The sequence below is a fragment of the Mixophyes fleayi genome, chromosome 2, assembly GCF_038048845.1.
Source record: "Mixophyes fleayi isolate aMixFle1 chromosome 2, aMixFle1.hap1, whole genome shotgun sequence".
Classification (NCBI taxonomy): domain Eukaryota; kingdom Metazoa; phylum Chordata; class Amphibia; order Anura; family Limnodynastidae; genus Mixophyes; species Mixophyes fleayi.
This window is the reverse complement of record NC_134403.1, coordinates 332483469-332504576: the sequence shown is the minus strand read 5'-3', so window position 1 is coordinate 332504576 and position 21108 is coordinate 332483469. Positions and strand designations below refer to the sequence as shown.

The window sequence follows — 21108 nt, the reverse complement described above, 5'->3', positions numbered from 1 at the left end:
CATTGGATAACACAAGAATAATTTCCGCTCTGGACTGCACAATTTTATTTCACATTCCTTCTTCCATCTGATAATGCAGAGCGGGAAACTCATCCTCTGCAGGGCTATTTATTTGAGAAGGGACAGACAAAGTTCTTACATTCCTTGGCTGCTCACCTCTGCCAATATTAACTTCCACAGAATCTCTTACATTAACTCAACATTCTCTGTGACATTGTTACTCATCTAAATATTAGGACTTTGTGATTTCACTCCTCGGGGCTGACTCAGATAGAACCTTTTTTTTTTTAAAACAAAAGGTTAAAGTCATAAGTGTGACTTTAAAGAAAAATATATTTCACTTTGGTAAGTGTTTAAAGTAACACAATCTTTTTTTTTTTTTTCTTTGTTACAGAAAATGAGTCATTGGTGTGAAAGTGATATCGGATTATTATTAGTAACTAATTAGTAGAGCTTTCTGGCCACAGATGTGTCTTGTAATATGACAGAACCTTTGCCACAGCAACAATTATTTTAAACAGCTGCAATAGTCTAAGGTGGGTCCCAAAGTCGTACCCACTCATGTTCTGTGAACGGTTGTTTTAATAAAAGGTCCAACAGGGCATATGTCTTGGGCCACAAGGACTGGGAAGAAAACCTAACCTTTCTACCTAGCTGCTTTACCATTCCTGAGATCAAATAATAAAATGAATACTAATTTCATCTTTATCCTTGTCCTATAATCTTAAACGCAAGTTTTTCATGGCCTTGCAAATATTCCTAAATTTGAGCCTACACAAAAGTTGCAACCTAGACCTAATTGATTGTAAAGCCTAGCACAATGCTCCAAAATGTTCCCAAGTTGTAACAGAGCTTTGATCCTTATTCTCCAAATTTAAAACTATACAGGAAAGTCTAGTACAGCGGTGGCCTATCCGTGGCTCTCCAGCTTCATGTGGCACCAGGCTGGGAGCATGACTGCATCTCCATCCGCCAACAGGGACAGATTGGAACCCAGTCAGCTGCTTCACTGACCGGGAGCACATCATGTGACCTCCTCTGTACAACGCAGAGAAGTCATAGTGTCACCTATTATCCAATCAAGGAAGGTGGATGTGTGGCGGTCTGATGGGCATGTGGGGAGGTCTGATGGGCATGTGTAGAGATCTGATGGGCATGTAAGGGGCATGTGGGGAGGTCTGATGGGCATGTAAGGGGCATGTGGGGAGGTCTGATGGGCATGTGTAGAGATCTGATGGGCATGTAAGGGGCATGTGGGGAGGTCTGATGGGCATGTAAGGGGCATGTGGGGAGGTCTGATAGGCATGTACGGGGCATGTGGGGAGGTCTGATGGGCATGTAAGGGGCATGTGGGGAGGTCTGATGGGCATAGGGCACACAGAAAACATACTAGTAGGTTACTTGGCTGCAATAAAAAATTGACAATAGTCTCTCTCTGTCTCTGTGTGTGTACATTAGGGAATTTAGACTGTAAACTCCAATGGGGCAGGGACTGATGTAAGTGAGTTCTCTGTACAGCGCTGCGGAATTAGTGGCATTATATAAACAGCTGCTGCTGATGATGTGTTGTGATCTGGTGCCATGTGGGGACGTTGATAGGCATTGAAAAGGTCTGATGGGCGTGTAAGGGGCATTTGGTGAGGTCTAATGGCATGCACAGGGGTCTCCTGCATTTGGAGAGGTCTGATGGGCATGTGTGTGTGTGAAGGGGGTTTCTGATGGGCATGTAAGGAGCATGTGGGTAGATTTGATGACACGTAGAGAAGTCCGACATGTAGGGAGGATGATGGGCATGTAAATGGCATATGAAGAGGTCAGAGGTGCATGTTGGTCAATTATGACTTTTTTTTATCCCTACTTCAACAGTTCCTTCCACAGCTATTGTGGATACAGCAGCAACGTAAGCAACTGTGAAATGACTATAAAAGCCCTTTAAACCCTCCTCCTCTGGCCACAGTGCAGTGAAGTAAGACTTTGGCTAATCTAATGATTATTGTGAACATTTTGGCAATGTTGGATATTTTCTTTTTCCGCATAGCAAAATACTGTAAATGATGTTATATTTCAATGTGTGTGTATATTTTCAATTCATGTGTGTTCGGTATGTACGTGTGTGTTTATTCTGTGAATATGCCCACACACACACACACACACACACACACACACACACACACACACACACACACACACACACATAAAAAGACAGTATAAACATACAACTAAATCTCAAAATTTTAATTTTCTACAAAGAACCGTGAAGATAAAATATGCTGTTCAGTGTTACCATGACAGGTGCGTTCCAAGTAAAACCCAAGACATCTTGTTGGTCTAATTTCACTATTAAATAAATACATTTTATTTTTGAGACCAATACCTTGGTTTTACTGATTATTTGTCTACATACCTGCCATTATTTTATACACATCTATGGAGAGCAGAACATTGCCCAGAGCATCACAATGCCTCTGCCAGCTTGCCTCCCATAGTCCATCTCTTCCCCATGTAAACGACACACATGCACTTGGCCATCCACATGATGTAAAAGAGAACTTGATTCATCATTGGGCAGCACGGTGGCTAAGTGGTTAGCACTTCTGCCTCACAGCGCTGGGGTCATGAGTTCAATTCCCGACCATGGCCTTATCTGTGTGGAGTTTGTATGTTCTCCCCTTGTTTGCGTGGGTTTCCTCCGGGTGCTCCGGCTTCCTCCCATACTCCAAAAAACATACTAGTAGGTTAAATGGCTGCTATCAAAATTGACCCTAGTCTGTCTCTCTCTCTCTCTCTGTGTATGTTAGGGAATTTAGACTGTAAGCTCCAATGGGACAGGGACTCATGTGAATGAGTTCTCTGTACAGCGCTACGGAATCAGTGGCGCTATATAAATAAATGGTGATGATAATGATGATCAAATCTGGCCACCTTTTTCCATTGATTAACAGTACAGTTCTGGTTCTCATGTGCCGATTGTAGGTACTTTCAGCTATAGACAGGGGTCAGCATGAGTATGACCAGTCTGCCGTCACGCAAAAAGCTGCGATGCACTGCGTGTTCTGACACCTTTCTATCATAGCCAGCATGAACTTTTTCAGCAATTTGTGCTCCAGTAGCTCTTCTGTGGGATTGGACCAGTCGGGTTCGCTTTCGCTCCCCACACAAATCACTGAGCCTTGGGCACACAAGACCCTCGCCGGTTCAATGGTTATCCTTCCTTGGACCACTTTTGGTAGGTATTAACCACTACATACTGGGAACACCCCGGAAGACCAGCCGTATTGGAGATGCTCTGAACCAGTTTTCTGGCCATCACAATTTGGCCCTTGTCAAAGTCGCTCAGATCCTTACACTTGCCCATTTTTCCTGTTTCCAACATCAACTGCAAGAACTGGCTGTTCACTTGCTGCCTAATATATCCGATCCCTTGACAGGTGCCATTGTAACGGGATAATCAATGTTATTCAATTTACTTGTCAGTGGTTTTAATGTTGTGGCTTATCAGTGATGATGGTCTCTAGAGAGATTTTAGTCACAGACTAAATATATATTCACAATTTCGCGCTTTGGTACATATTGATGGGTTGGTTTGAATGCTATTTGTTTTCATAAATGTAAAAATGCACCACCCATATGGATGAAAAACGGATGAAGTTACTATTGAAAAGAACTCTGCTGTGTGTACATCGACACAAAGGCAGGAATGACACATTATGGGCCAATGTATTTTGTGTTTTTCATACAGTTTCATGCATAGAATATGGAGTTGATGGAAAACATGAAGAGGGAGCAAGATCTAAACGCGTTCATGGATATCCCTAGATACAATGACACCTGCAACCACACATACAGAAAGACACACAGAAGATGTTAGTCTAGTAATCTTGAACTGGCTGTTTAATTGGCTCAAGCTGAGCTCTTTATTGGAAGCTAATTTAGTTTCCTCTTCTTGGAAGCCGTTGTTGAGAAAATGGGTTGTTTAAGGGTCAGACAAGCGGCAGTCACGTTTCTCTGACAATTCAGTGCATGGGCACAGGTGTGCATTGAAGAGGCTTTAATCATTGCATATTTAGTTAGATATCTAATTCTTCTTAATTGTACAAAACTAATTATTCCATATTATCGTGGCAACAATTGTCCTTAGCACATTTTCTTTGCAAATCTGTGTGTTACATAAGTACATTAATCATCTTCTCTTCGCTCTTTCTGCATTTCACAGTACATATAATATAAAAATATTTCCTAGAAGAATAAATGTGTGTGTTGAGGACATTTCTGAATAATTTTTGCTGATAACCTAGTTACTATCTTAAATACATGTACAGAAACTACAGTGCATATTTAACTGTTGCCTGACTTAAGATACATAGTGTTAGCACTTCTGCCTTACAGCACTGGGGTCATGAGTTCAATTCCCGACCATGGCCTTATCTGTGAGGAGTTTGTATGTTCTCCCCGTGTTTGTGTGGGTTTCCTACGGGTGCTCCGGTTTCCTCCCACATTCCAAAAATATACTGGTCGGTTAATTGGCTGCTATCAAATTGACCCTAGTCTGTGTGTGTGTGTATGTATGTTAAGGAATTTAGACTAAGTCCCAATGGGGCAGGGACTGATGTGAGTGAGTTCTCTGTACAGCGCTGCGGAATTAGTGGCGCTATATAAATAAATGGTGATCATGAAGATACAATCCCACACACTTGTGTCACATGACTCATGTCAAAGTATTCCAAGATGGAATGCAGAATACTCAAGGACGGCGAAATACTCCTATTCCATAGTTACCAACATTTTAGACAAATTTTCAAGGACAACTTGCCGCTGAGGGATACAAAGAGAGCGAGTGTCAGCTGATACAGAAATTACTGCAGTGACAACCAGTGGAATAGTCAGAATGTTATATGCTAGGACAGTGGTATTTAAACTATTAACAGGTAGGTAACACCTCTTGGGAGGAACAATCCTGCCTTAGGCCTTTCATAATGGCAGCGATTTCGCTACATGCAAAGTGCTGGGCCAGAAGATTCTGCTTTATCCAACAAAGTGAGGCACTGTAACTTTTGGCAGAGAAATGATAGGGTACTTATATAAGTTCATTTCTGTTTTTCACACCTACTCAACTAGAAATATTCTTATTGAATTAGTTACGTTGAGATGACAGGTTCACATTATTGATCTTATAGCCTAATCAAAGTGGAGACAGCCTTTTTTATGGATTGAACAAACATTCCTGACAATGCAGCTTATCAATTCACTAGGAACCAGTGACACCACGGAGGCATGAGGCAAATGTCCTTCATTATGTCGCTACTGCTTAGTCAGCTTAAATTGACTTGGCCCACAAAATAGTAACATGAGACTGTGGAAACTATGCAGTTATATAAATCATGACACGCAGCCTGAAGAAACAAACCAAGGTAAAATAGTAATAACCAAGCATCTTCTTATAGCCTGCCATAGTGATTTATGTTGACAAAACACACCTGATGTTTTCATTGAACTGCTGCTTTAACTTTGTTTTTCTATGTATGTTTAGTAAATATAGGCGTCTGTCACTTTTATTTAAATGAGTGAACATTGAAAAACCCTTCATTGGTCAAGATTAAATTAAAGGAGAACTCTATTCAACATTATTTTAAAAGCTAGATATGTAAGAATTAACTAATTTCCTGATTAATTGTTTCATATACTGGTGCATTCGATACCCGAATCTTCTTACATCAGTTTGACAGGAGACTCACATCACTAGCCTGTGCTGTTTGGTGACCCTGCTCCACTACCCAAATCTCATTCTGTGACTTCCCGCTTGTCTACAATACCTTCCTCACATCCTGCAGCCCTGCCCTCATTTAAACAATCACATGAATGGACAAGACACTGCCTCCCATACATCTCCTCAACACTATCAGCTGTGGTGTAAATTCCAGTGATCTGATTGGCTACCGGTTGTCCTCTTTCAAAACAGTGTACAAAAAGACTAACAGTAGCTGTAGTATGATAATAAAAAGATGCTCCGTGAGCACTTCCTGTCCCCACTCTTATTTTGATAAATATAAAATGTAAACATTCCAAGTAAAAACTCAAGGGATACTTGGTTCCCTTGAAAATTGTCAACTTATATTTATTTACTTTAGTATTGAGTTGTGTACATGCTGGACATGTCGCTATTTTGGCATCTTGAAATAAAAATGATTGTTTAAAAAAATAAAAGTACTCATAGACCATAGTCAACTAACCCTAAAAACTATGCCATTCTTGGCTATTATTTTGTATCAACATGTATTCACAAACAGTAACTCCTGGATAAAACATGTCATGGGCATGGACTTGTGCTTTCTTTACATTAAAAGAAGAATTAGAAAAATATATACATTATAAAATAATCAATATTCTTTTATAATGTCCCTTTACTGGCATGCTTTCAGCAAAGATGAGACAACACCTTGTGTGGTACATGATTGTAGCAGCGTGCCTTTCCCTTGGGATGTGACATAAGACAGGAAGGCTGGACTGCTTTATTCCACACGCAGCCTGTAATGCAATGACTCTAATACTGAACATACAAAGCATCCTGTTTGCATTAAAGAAACAGCAATACGTGGGTTCTATGCATAGAGCAGTCCCCCCAGAGTAACCTCTTCCATATGTCCAGCTATTCTTCCTGCATATGAAGGATGTGTATACTGCAGCCAAACGTGTGAAATCACACGCAGCATTATAATAGTGACAATAAGGGGCTGTGTACCCTTGTGCCATTAGGATAAAATGTCACAGCTAAATAGACATAGTATAAACTAAAAGACCAACAAATACAGATCAAAATGTAGCACGGTATCTACTGGCTAAAATGTTGTCTAAAATGGACTCAAAAGCTAAAATTCTAATAGAGCCCAATTATAAATAAATAATAATAAGGTATTAGCGACACCCAATTCTTGATCTCAAACGCAGCTGTCTAGGGTTGTGTAACACTACTGCTAAAGGTAAACAAGAAATAGAGACAGCTCTGGATCTGATCAAGAATAAACACACACAATGCTGAAAAGTAAAATACAAATATAACAATTTATTTAATGCACACAATATAGATATTTCAGTGTAAGTTCTTCAAACAGTTATATCTCAGGACAACAAAAATACAAAACTAGGTCGTATACAATAAAATAAAATCAGCATAAATTACCATATGCTTTCATCAGATAGTTGTTAATATATCAACCAAATCAGCTATTATCAATAATATTAAGAGGTCATTAAAAAGTCACTGCACAGAATAGATGGCAATAGAAGCCCAAAAACAAAACAAAATGATCAAAACAAAACAAAAAACAGCACCGTTGTGTCAAAAGTCCATATAAAGGGTTCTCGAGCTGGTATATGTGCGTTTAATGTAAGGAAGGGGGGGGGGGGGGGATTTAATGTTTAAGTACAATAGTTCCTTTGTAAACATAGGCTTGGAGGGGATTTTAATATAAATGTGCGGGGGGGTATTTTATGTGATGTGGATGGGGTAGAAATATTAAGAGTGAGAGTGGGAGCTAATTTATTGATGGGGTGAAGGTTAGGGATATTTAATTTAATAGTGGGCTTATGGCGGACTTATTAAGGGTGGGATGATGTGACTATTCATTTAATGCTGGTGTGGTTTTTGGTGCTATTAATTGAATGTGTGGCTGAGTTTGGGGAGAATGAGAGCTATTTCTTAAAAGTGAATGCTAATTATTTAATGTTTGGTAGGAAATAGGTTTATTTATTAAATGTAAATACTATTATTTAATGTTGGGGTTGTTTGGGGCGTAATTTATCTTTTTATTAAAGGTGAATGACATTAATTTACTGTCCGGGTTGGATGCTGGGAAGCCTAATTTTTAAACGTGGATGCTTTTGATTTAATATTGGGCTGCTTTGGGGGAGGGGAGGCCTCCGGTATTCACTCATTGCTGGGATTTCTATATCATGAACCTGTCCTTTTTCCAAACAGGGACCCAACATTCCAGGATCCAGACAAGCAGCAACTGAGCTTAGGACATGAGCACGAGCAACAAGTATTGAAAGCAGCAAGAACAGAACAGCCAACTATTCTGACACACTCAGTCAGGACTTTGTCCTGATTGTAGAGACAGTTGGGAGGTATGTCCTGGGTTCACATGGCTCTGCTCTAAAAGGGAGAGTTGTGTGCATATAACAGTAGTGCACGCAGCATTACCCATGTATAACTCTTACCCAACTCTTCCTATCCCCATGTATGGGGATAGGAAGAGTTGGAGAGCATGGAAACCCTTATCTACAAACCCTGTGTTTGCCCCTGCTAAGCATGATAGCATCTCAACAACTGCACTAATAAGGTATATAATACACCTATGTGGAAGCACCTATTCTCAATATAATTTCTATCTCTCACTTACTCAAGTATTTCCATTATTTGGCAGTCACCTGTACATCAGAGTGGATGCACATTTTTGACAGTTAAATATTCAGCTAATTGAACGTATGAGACATTTACTTTTGCAAAGCAATTTAATATACACAATATACTGAACTTTGTAAGTGCAGCTGTGTGTGTATCAGCCGTCCTTCCAATATTTCTCATCAAATATTGTTCTCCACTTGAATTAACTGATAACAAGCAGTGAAAATTTCCAAAACTGGAAATAATCCACAGAAAAATTCAATGGCAGCATATAAAGGATTAATTGCCCTTAAATGCCGGCTTTAATAGCAGTTGTATGTTTTACTGGATCAGAGCTCTAGTCAAAAACAATATTTAAACATCTAATAAAGTCCTCTAGAAAGCAATAACAATTAGGATAGAGTGCTCCATATAACTGACACTTATGTATACTTTTTCCTACAAATAACATTAACAGACTGTATAAAACAAGCTTGTTATATTAGCCATGCAGGGTCTGGACTGTGCATAGGAGATTGGTAATTCTGCACCCTTTATCTCTTTCATCTTGTTTTAAAGAACAACTGGTCTTCATTACAGTGGAAACATGACATCTCCTCGATAACAACTAGGCAGCTCCTAGAAAGCCAAGTGCCTTTTGAATGCCCTGATTACCCTTGCAGAATGTGATTAGATGCAGCCTTCTCCAGTTCAGTCCGACCACTTGAAGCACTTTCCAGATCTTACTGTACCCCAAACCCTTTTATATATGTCCAAGGTGCCAGAATGTGGCACTTTTCTGTAGCTAAGCAAATCGTTTTAAACATGCCAAATTAAGAGATCAAAATAGCCTTGAGAGCTTGCAATTTAAAAATATTCAGTTAAACAATAAAGGGTATCACTAGGATTACACCTTTTTTTGCTGCTTCTATATATTGCTAACATGGTACAGGACTTGCTGAAGTATTCTTCACTTCTGCATATAAATCATTCTATACACACCCTTTCCATTGCAACTGGTATATTCTGTGACTGCAGTAGAAGTATGCCCTATAGGTATATAGGTGATATTGCCAATTACACAAACCCTCTAAGTGTTGAAATTACAGCATCCCATAATGCAGTATATAAAATATGTATTTGCATGCTTGTAATGCCTTTATCATTTAATTTGCATTTACATATATTGCATTTATTGTAATTTTTTCAAAAAGCTATCAAGCTGTAATTCTTTGCATTATCCCACAATTCTCTAGGACTGCCAGACACATATAATGCTAGGTGGGTGGCCAGATGATGAACGCAATGTGAAGAGCATAGATAAAGTATGTGTGTATAAAACAGGTCTAATGTCAAAGCTGTGGGTGTTCTCCTTGTACTCAGATGTTTATGTGGAGCACTGCGTTTCGGTATTGGCATAACATTACAGTTTTAAGGAAAGCAAATACAAAATGTATTAATCTTTATAAAAATTTAGATTAAATCCTGTTTGCAGCAGTAAACGTGTGCTGAATGTTAGTCAAGAACAAAATAGGACTATAAATGACTTTCTGGTATGCATTGCATGTAACTCCAAATGATAACATTCTTTATAACTGTTATAGCTCTCCAATATAAACATCTGCAATTAGAAGTTAGGAGTGGGGACTTACTGAATACCCCTCAGTTTTCTTCTGACACCATTTCAGCAAAGCATTTCTCTTGGAGCCTCCATATTCTCTGGCTAAGGCAGCTAAGGGATCTTTTCTTTCCACACTGGAAGATGAGAAAGAACATTCATAAGCTGTATCACAAACAGAACAACAAAACCAGTATATTAAAAATAGGATTCTAAATAAATTACTAAAATACAGCAAATATTTCTTACTACAGATTTCTTATGATTTACTTCCCATCAAAGATAAACAAGAAAAACAAAAAAGCCAACATTTTGGAGTTATTACATTACAATATTTTTCAAAAGGGGAGAGCTGGCAAGTTATGGCCTGGGGGGCAAACAGAAGTAAGTGTAAAAGACTCTTTTACCATTGTGCCACCACACAAAAATGGACATGTCGAAAACTGTGTGGGTTTGGTTTTATATAGGTTAATGAAATATATGAAAAACTATTATGTCACAAAGCTATAATCAAATACAACAAAGTCCAACTGACTAGAGACAGAGTCTGATCTAAATACAATACAGAGAGCATTCTAGTGACCAGTATTACAATGCACAGATATACAATACAGAAAACATGCTAATAAACATTATACAATGTAGAGTCACTCTAATGATCTTTATACAATACAGAGAACATCTTAATAAACAATATACAATAAAGTGAGCAGACATTCTAGTGACATTTATATAGTACATATTGCATTCTAGTGACCTCTATACAATAGAGAAAGCATTCTAGTGACCTCTATACAATAGAGAAAGCATTCTAGTGACCTCTATACAATAGAGAAAGCATTCTAGTGACCTCTATACAATAGAGAAAGCATACTAGTGACCTTTATACAATAGAGAAAGCATTCTAGTGACTTTTATACAATACAGCGAAAAACTACATGCTCTCCATGTAATATAGATATCCTTCTCATGACACAATGAATACTAGTGCTACTATTCAATGCCAACTCTGCTCTGGAAAAGACTATAAACTGCAGACCCCTGATCTCTGTCTGCTTTACAATGCAGGTCCCCTAAATCTCTGGTGTTGTTATATTACAGACCCCTAAAAATATGTGATGGCTTTATAATGCAAACTAACCAAAATATCTGGTTACTTTATTATACAGACACAAGATCAATGGTAGCTTTACTATAAGGACCTCAGATCTCTAGTGACTTTATAATGCAGACCTGATTTCCCAAAATCTCATGTGGCTTTATAATACACACAACCCCTAATCTCTGCTGGGGACAAATGCAGTTGACAGATCTGAAGGGACACAATATAAGACCCAAATTAGTTAATTATTTGCCTCTTTTGCATGCACTCAATATCAAAATAACACAAAGTGCCAGGTACATAGTGAAGTTCTGTGATAAAAAATAAGAAAAATTATGATATCACACTCATGCAATGCAAATAAAATGCAGATGTCGAAGTCAGCAAATTGGATAAAGTCATTTCAATTAATATTGAGCAAACTTGGTTGTCTTTGTCTGAAATTATGCGTAGGGCACACTACGGCGTGGAAGGGCGTATTCAGCCACAACACGTGGCAATAACAGATTTTACACTTTTTCACACATTCACACACATTTGTAATTAGTACACATTAATTGTAGTTCCAACACATAGTTATTTATGTCGAAATATAGCAGAATTTATGTTTAGTATTATAAGTTATATGCATATTAGTGAAATCAAAGGATCAGGTTGCAGGAACTATGTCATGTTTAGTATCATTTTAATCCCCTATTCATCAGCAGTTGTCTGGTTCATTCGCCAAATAAATCGCACATTGCATACTCTAGTTAGCGATGTTAGGGAATAAATGTTTAAAGTGATACTGACTGTATAATGCAAATAGACTAGCTGAAACTGGATTCTTGGCGGGAAAATCGGACCACATCCCCTGGAGAGATGACCCCCACCTTTGGATATTTTGGATTGAACTGGCCTATGACCTGCAGTACACTGGACTTTCCTGAAGACTGGACCAATAGAAGCAAGCCACATCATCTGCATTGTTTTACTGTATTCACTGACTGCATATAAGCTCTGGACCTAGTGACCAGTCTTCTTGACCACAGCCTTCAGATCTGAATGACTGTACAGTGGATCCAGAGCGCCTGCGATAAGTAACGGCTGTACTTGTTTTATTTTGCATTGTTATTCTGCTACTTTTGGCTATTAAATTACTTTGTGCTTTGGAACCACACATCGGGATTCGACAATCGTTATTGGATAGTGACAAAACATGCATAACACAGACCTTACAAAAACTTGGTTGTAATGAATATTTCTGGATCTCTTAGTTAGTTTCGCCGCTCATTAGTCTTGTGGTCTTTGAATTTATTATCAACTTTATGCAATATATAGATAAGCATTTTTAACTCTGTGTCTTCACTGAAAGAGAGATGGATTGTGCACATTTAATACTCCAATCAATCAATGGAGAGTCCATTCAAGGATATAAACAGTTCACCAGTACCTTAAGAAGAAAAGTTCCTTGTTACGGAGTCACTATGCTCCTGTGTGTAGACTTGAGGTATGGGTGTCTGGACTCACTAATGACTTATAAAAGAGAGTTCTAGGCCCCGTTTGAGAAAAGCCTTGTTACCCAACACGTGTTTTTGCAGAATGGCAATTTCCTCCAATTTTTACATGTCTTATGAGGTGGCGGCGACTGACCTTGCCCTATACCTTCACTGGGACATTTTTAGACATTCCAGGTGCACTTAATACTGTAAAGCACATTTATATTCATATTTCCAGCAAGTGGACCCACCTTTCCACCAAAGAATTAATTAAACAATTTTTAGGACAATTTACAAAGGTGGAATGTGGGTGTTCCGCTTAGTATGCGAAAGGTGAGAAATAGTCACATTCACGCATAAGGAAATCTACTACAGGTGCATATTTTGTTCAGTTCCCATAGAGTTATGATTATCTATTTATGTATTTAACAACACTTAGAAAAAAATAACATTGTAAAAACAAACAAGATATTGAAAAGCTGAACAACCACAATGTTCTCTGTGGGATATTAAAAACTCTGTGTGAGACATTATTTTCAGACGGAACCATTGTCTACAGAGAATGAAACTAAGCCTGAAGCGCCAGCAGCACCCGACGCCAAATATCAGATGTAATCTTCCTCCAAGAATCAGAGTGGGTGTATTGGCAGTACTCCCTACAGGTAATGTCCCGAGAAGCCCTCTGATGTGTCTGAGAACTAGACCTTTCATTGGGAACCTGGTACATCATTTTTTTTTAAAGAATTAAGTTGCTGCAGATATTAAAACTCATTCATTAAAGAAAGTCAGTGGTGGGTCCGTGCCACCTATATACACAAGATTTCTCATACAGAGCTGAATATATATGAACGTGTATATATACATGTTAGCTAGACCATGCACCCATTTGTATTTTGTACTATAAATAAACCTTACAACTACCTTATATGTAAAACACTTCCTATTCTCTTCTATACTGAGGTCCAGTGTGCATACAAAACAAACAAAAAAAACAAAAACTAATCTTCCTCTTTAGAACACAGTGGACATAATTTACTCATGATTGCCAAATTTATGATTCTCCCCTCTGGGAAATTCAAGTGGCAAGTATGTGAGGATCGGTGACCTAGATTGCATCATTTTGTCCCCACCACACGATCGCAGGGCCAGGATGTCACGATTTGGAGCAAATCGTGCCACTGCTGTTCCCCAGGGAGTAGAAATTTGTCTGGGATAATGGGAGAAGTTGGGTGGAGACAGGGCAGTTCTTTAAAGTAGGCCTAATTTTTTATTTTGTGGAGTGAGATTATTAAAATGAGACAGAGGGTTGGTGAGGCTGCATTTTTTTAGGGTCAATCCTTGCTGAAGAGTGCACACCATTTAACAATTTGCAAAAGGAATTTGAATGCTCACAGCTGGCATACACATTGGGTCTCTTCAATCTTCTTATACTGGGATAATAGGATGCAATTTCCACATTTAGATGCACACTCCAAGCTATGTTGAAAAAAAAAATAAAAAAAACTTCAAGGACACTGTCATTAATTTCAGCCAGAAAGAGACTAAGTAAAAGGAAAAGTTTTATTTATTGAAAGGGGTGGTACTAAAGTGGTAGGGTAGACATTGATGTTATGCTTATACTTTTGTACAATGCACCCTTAACATTTTTCCATCTCTCTGCAGACCGATGCTCAGTTATAGTTTGCAGACACATCTCTAGAGAGCGGGGAGTAAGCGTGCACCTCAGCCGTGTACCGGGCGAACCATCTCTCTGCAGACCGATCCTCAGTTATAGTTTGCAGACACATCTCTAGAGAGCGGGAAGTAAGCGTGCACCTCACCCGTGTACCGGGCGAACCATCTCTCTGCAGACCAATGCTCAGTTATAGTTTGCAGACACATCTCTAGAGAGCGGGGCGTAAGCGTGCACCTCATCCGTGTACCGGGCGAGCCATCTCTCTGCAGACCGATGCTCAGTTATAGTTTGCAGACACATCTCTAGAGAGCGGGGAGTAAGCGTGCCCTCGAAGCGTGCACCTCACCCGTGTACCGGGCGAACCATCTCTCTGCAGACCGATGCTCAGTTATAGTTTGCAGACGCATCTCATGAGAGCGGGGAGTAACCGCTCTCATGAGATGTGCACCTTGAAGCGTGCACCTTGGGCGAACCACCTATCTGCACCAGTGCATTCTGTAAAGAAAGTCCTGTCCTTGTTATCTTGTTTGATTGTTGTATGTTAAGTTAAATTGTGAACATTGTTTAGTTTAGAAATAATGATTTTGGTAATGACCCTTTAACAATATTTTCTGGCAAGTCCTTTCTACTTTAGGATCAAATAAATGTTTTCTACTGGGATTTAATAGTCACTTTCTTGTACATTTTTTGAAAAATGATTGTTTATATCCAAAAGATTTTTGCTCCTGTTGAGAACTAACAATTATGCACAATGTCATACAGGAACGTGCCGCAAAATCACACCGATGCAGCGGCCACATTTTTGCCTGGGGTGTTAGTAATATATTGCAAAGTTATATAATGTCTTAATAAATAATAATTTCCTTAGCTTGTACAAAAAGTCACATTTTCCTTGGGCAGGCATTAATACAGATTTGATTAGATATTAGCCTGGACGAGGCACTGACTGATCTAATTATAAGAAGACAGATAAAATTATCTTTTCACAAAGCATTAACTCGTCTTCGGCAACGGACACAAAATGAGGATGGAAAAAAGATGTTATCAGCATCTAAGAAACAACTACAAAGCCATATACATGCTTTGTGTAACATCTAATACAACTTATAATCAATAACACTAATTCAGAAAATATTAGCATGTTATGCAAAAATAGTCTGTGCTAATTATATTTTTTTAAATATTTAGCAATGGAAACAATATAATAATAAACAGTGATAAAAGTTCCCAAAGATACAGTTGGATTAATTGATATATTGTTTTAAACAGTCCATATTTGGAAGACATACCAAGAATGCAGATCTCGGTACTATGCCTTGATCCAAAGCTAAATGAGCAACAAAACATTTATTACATTGGTTGGGTGAGGGGGTGACCTTTTGGGAACAAAGGGAAGGATGTTGGATATCATTCTTCTGTTTTGTAAAGAGCTGCTGAAATCATCAAACCTATTGTCACTATCTTGTCGTAGATAAAACAGAGCACTAGATGGTATAAGATCCTAGTCCTTATACAGTCACAGGTCACATGACTACAGGCATCATGACAAAAAGACAAAAAAAAAAAAGTCACTAGTTTGCAATACTGGAAAACTAGTGATGTTATCCTGCATGTATGGACTGCATGGAGGCTTAGTGGTTAGCACGTCTGCCTCACTGTTCGATTCCTGACCATGGACTTATCTGTGTGGAGTTTGTATGTTCTTCCTGTGTTTGTGTGCAATTCCTTCAGGTGCTCTGGTCAGGGCCGGATTAAGGGAATGGAGGCCCCTGGGCTAAGGGGCCCCCATTCTCCCGTGAGGGCCCCCCCCCCCCCCGTGATCCGAGCTGCCCACGCCCCTCCCCCCCCCGGCACTTACCTCCTTCTCCGGCGCACTGTACACTCTTTACTGAGGAGATCTCGTGAGAGTGAGACTCACGAGATCTCCTCAGTAAGGAGACTACAGCGCGCCAGAGAAGGACCGCAGTGACAGTGCTCAGCAGCACTGATCGCGCCGGGGGCGCCCCCGACCGATCAATACTACTGCCACTTCCAAGGGCCCCCTGGATGCCATAGGCCCCTGGGCTGTAGCCCAGTTAGCCCTATGGTTAATCCGGCCCTGGCTCTGGTTTCCACCCACACTTCAACTGATAGGTTAATTGACTGCTATCAAATTCACCATAGTCTCTCTCTCTCTGTGTATGTTAGGGAATTTAGACTGTAAGCTCCAATGGGACAGGGACTGATATGAGCGAGTTCTCTGCACAGCGCTATGGAAATAAAAGCGCTATATAAATAGCTGCTGCTGCTGATGTATCTCTATGTCTTACTGTATTGTTATTTTTTTTCATTACTCTGTTGCTATCATAATAAAATCCCTGTCAAGTGCCATCATAAATCTACTAATCTTTGTATATGGCAGGGTTCTCTACCCGATATCTCAAGTCTACCCATTCTCCATCCTTCTCTCTTGTCCCTCTTTTGGCTTATGGAGAATTGCTTTTGTATGCAATGCGATTTGTTGTCACTTGCATCTATGTATTTATTATTCTGCCTATCTGTACCCATTGTCCTTACCTGTATATACTTATATAAATTTGTTGTATATTCCAAACCCCACTGTACGGTGCTATGGAAGCCTTGTGGCACCTTATAAATAAGAGACAACCATTGTAATTACCACTAAACAAAATAATGGGCATGACTGAAATTATCAGTATCGCAACAAGATAAACAATAAGAGGATGACTGAAGGAAATATCTTGAATGCAGTTTCCCTGACGTCTCAAGGCTTGGGAAGTAATCTCTTGCCGGGATAAATGAGAGTTCAAGTGCAACTTATTAAATTAGCCTTCGCATCAAACCTTTACCCATGGAACCTAGGTCATCCGCAGAATTGAAGGAAGTGGATCAGGCATTCTAAAATTCCTTTAAACCTCTTGTGTGCCATTGAAAGTTGTGCAGATGGATGGAGTGAATGTGTTTTTTCCAATGGACAGGATGTACTCTAGAGGAACAGCAACAGCACTGTCAGGGTGTAAAGCACGCAGCCTGGTGGACGTTTCCTTTATATACTGTACTTAGATGTCACTGATTAGGCTAATATTAACGATGGTATCCCCAGAGGAAGATACCCCACAAAGAAAAATCTCTACTTAGCCATTTATAAAAACATACTAATAAAGACATTTTGAATCACATTCCTCATATAAGCATTTGTACCAATGTTTGTTTTGTAGTGTATTTGTCCAAATGGCCAATTCATGGCAACATCTGAAAAAACTGTACATCTGCTTGTTTATGGAAGTTTAAATGTACCTTTATCCTGTGCACCATTTCAACCATGTACAAAAAAATCACACCTTCTATAATGCATGTTAATTAATAGGATAGGACATGAATAGCCTTTCCTATAGATTGTAATTGTATTATACATGCCACAGACACTACATGTAAAGTACAGTGTTGCGTGTACGGAATTAGTTCCACATAAAAGTATACTGTGCTTTACAAAAAACAAATTATATAATTAACAGAGTGCAAAAATAATGTACAGGATAAAGAGTGAACAAAAAGTACAAAAATACATAAAATACAAAAAACGAAATCTAAGCACGACAAAAGAGGACGCTGTCCTAAAATGTCTACATTCTAAATAGGTAAAATATGATGCATAGTACAATGAACATAACGAAATCCAGCGCACATACAGGAAGCAATAGAATAAAACCTCACTCATTAAAATATAACATCCCAAGACTAAATCTGTCATCCGTGATCTACTTAACCCCAGCCCCAATTCCCCCTGGCCATGCCCTGGGTGGATAAGGTCATGCCCCTTCTGGGCACAGGACATCTGGACTGCACAGACAGAAACTTAGCCAGTGACTGAATGTATGCTTAGCCCAGCAACAGGTAAGACTTTAGCTTCATGCAAATATAGGCAGGGAGATTTCATGTGGTAAAGAAATAGGCATAGACTTAGATAGGATGCAAATCAAAGTGAAATGAAGACAGCTAAGCCTGTATAATTATAATAAGTACTGGTAGTATTATTATCATCATCACCATTTATTTATATAACGCCGCTAATTTCGCAGCGCTGTACAGAGAACTCACTCACATCAGTCTCTGCCCCATTGGGGCTTACAGTCTGAATTCCCTAACACAGATACAGACTAGGGTCAATTTGGTAGCAGCCAATTAACCTACCAGTATATTTTTGGAGTGTGAGAGGAAACCAGAGCACCCAAAGGAAACCCACGCAAACACGGGGAGAACATAGAAACTCCACACAGATAAGGCCATGGTTGGGAATTCAACTCATGATCCCAGTGCTGTAAGGCAGAAGTGCTAATCACTTAGCCACCATGCTACCCTATTATTATTATTATTATTATTATTATTATTATTATTATTATTAAAAAAGGGGAGAGTGGATTTTAGCAATAACTTGAATAAAGATGACACAACCTAGGAGTGGATTTATACCTAAATGGTTACTTTGTTTTGATAAACGTTAGTATTAATGAAACTTATTTACTCCATGAAGTGCTCTCACTGAATTAGGTAAGGTCTGAAAGAGACAAGCCTAGCCTTGGACAATCTCAGTCTAAATTTAATACAACAACTGGTTTTCGAGGAAAAAAAAACCCAAATAATTCATCATCATTCTAGTTTATTCATACAGCACCACAGAACATAACAGAATGAGTTTGTCACATGTTTGCAAAGGGAAGTTTTTTCCTCATAATATGGTATTTCATAGCTTTAGTATTTTGTGTTCCTGAATTAAATTGAGTGAAAGGAATATGGATTTATAACTGCATTACAGCACATGTTGCCCAAAATGAAACAATGTGGACAAGTCTCAGATATGTGAATATTAGGGGAGCACTATTTGGATGTTCTCTGCCTAGAGGTTGTAGGCAAATCCTAACAAGGTTATTCTAATGAACAAGTGTACAGAGGACCTTGTGCTGTGTCTGCAGACAAAGGAATACATGAAGGGGAGTTATTACCTCAAGAGAAGCTATTGGCATAAACAAAGAAAAGAAACACATAATCATGAAGAAAACCAAGAGGTAATTTTCTAACCAAGGCCTAGGGATGGGAAGGTCAGAAGGAGAAGAGAATAACCGGCATCTACAGCAGCTGACAGATCCTGGATGAGGATGAGTACATTAACTGGAATTTAGCAGCCTGCAGATCTTTTGCAAAAATCAATATGTTCAACGGTAGGGGGTAATTATGATGAACACACTGGTGTTGGTATCACTAAGCACCAACGAGTGATGATCTCCCTACTCAATGTTTATAGATAGAGTAGCACCACTGGTGTGCTACAGACACACAACATCCCCCCCCCCCCTCCCCTTTAAAATAATGTCAGTCACGTTGTGCAAGTTCTGATTTCAGCACAACGCTCTCTGGGTATCAGTGCTAGTAAGCGGAGGTATACGTGTGGGACATGCGCTTCCCAAGGAAGAGCACTGTGGTTCTGCTCCGTCAATTAATTATACAGCACAGGATGTCCTTGTCCTGGACATAAAATAAAACATGAAAGTCTATTAATGTTAAGTCAAACCTGTAGAATGAGACACGTGGTATAGAGCAAAGTCAATAGTCATCACTACTAGAAACAAACAACAGATTCATAATGAAAGCATAAAATGCATGGTGACCAACAACAAAGCATCACATCCAGCAAAACACAGGGATTCATCAAGAGATGCACTTAATTAGCTTTTATAGTCATTTGTTCTGTGTACTTTTGCGAATGGATGATGATGTGCAACACAAGAAGTTAATTGAAATAAATGAATGTGTGACGAGCCATTTTAGTTTAATTTGGAAGGCAATGTGCAGGTTCCCATGAGCCTCTAGTGCTATATCAATGTTATCTCTCCTAACGGTTGCTGTAAAGTTGGGAAATTGCAGCAGACTAATGTTGCTCAATCTGCCCTTTGCTTGAACTTGAAAGGTTAGCGATTAAGACGTTTAAAAATAATTAGGCTCATTACCACAGGGTGTGAAGCGCCTTTAGCAATTGTTTCCCTCTCAGTAATATCTGTGTATCCTTACTTTTAAACACAATTAGAGATTTGATAAATAAATAAAAAGCACATCAAAAGCGCATTAAAATAATGATGCACTGAACAGGACTCCAATGATTACACTGAATGAAGTCCTGCTTGGTGATGTAATTGTCCATCCAGCTGTCACCATTATCCCAACCGGGTTTGTTATTAGCCTGTCCTATTACTGGCTGAGTATCTCGCAATCAGACACCAGGACAGGAAATACAGCACTCTCAGCCAATACTAGCAAAGGCAGTGCCAGGAGTATGAATCAGAAATAACCTGCAGGGACTCAGCATATATCTCAATTAACATGTAATTGTGGCTGCTTTGTAACCCCAGTGATCGAGAGATCTGCATTGTACATCAATCGCCATCATCATCACCATTTATTTATATAGCGCCACTAATTCCGCAGCGCTGTACAGAGAACTCACTCACATCAGTACCTGCCCCATTGGGGCTTACAGTCTAAATTTTCTAACATATACACACAGACAGACAGATACACAGACTAGGGTCAATTTGTTAGCAGCCAATTAACCTACCAGTATGTTTTTGGTGTGTGGGAGGAAACGGGAGCACCCGGAAGAAAACCCACCCAAACACGGGGAGAACATACAAACTCCACACAGATAAGGCCATGGTTGGGAATTGAACTCATGACCCCAGTGCTGTAAGGCAGAAGTGCTAATCACTTACCTACCGTGCTGCCCAATCACCAAGAAGGGTGTCTATATTATACACTAGCCATCCAAGAATGAGGTCTGCATTATACAACAATCACCAAGAATAG

General features: G+C 39.2%; 1 protein-coding gene across 6 annotated transcripts in view; it reads right to left on the bottom strand.

The window, feature by feature from the left end:
• Positions 1 to 21108, bottom strand: part of SPECC1 (sperm antigen with calponin homology and coiled-coil domains 1) — a 286055-nt gene that overhangs the window by 35306 nt on the left and 229641 nt on the right. For all 6 annotated transcript variants that reach the window (XM_075196912.1, XM_075196915.1, XM_075196914.1 and 3 more), the window contains one exon: positions 10033 to 10135. In XM_075196912.1, the coding sequence (XP_075053013.1) occupies positions 10033 to 10135 (103 nt within the window). The remainder of the gene's footprint in view (positions 1 to 10032; positions 10136 to 21108) is intronic.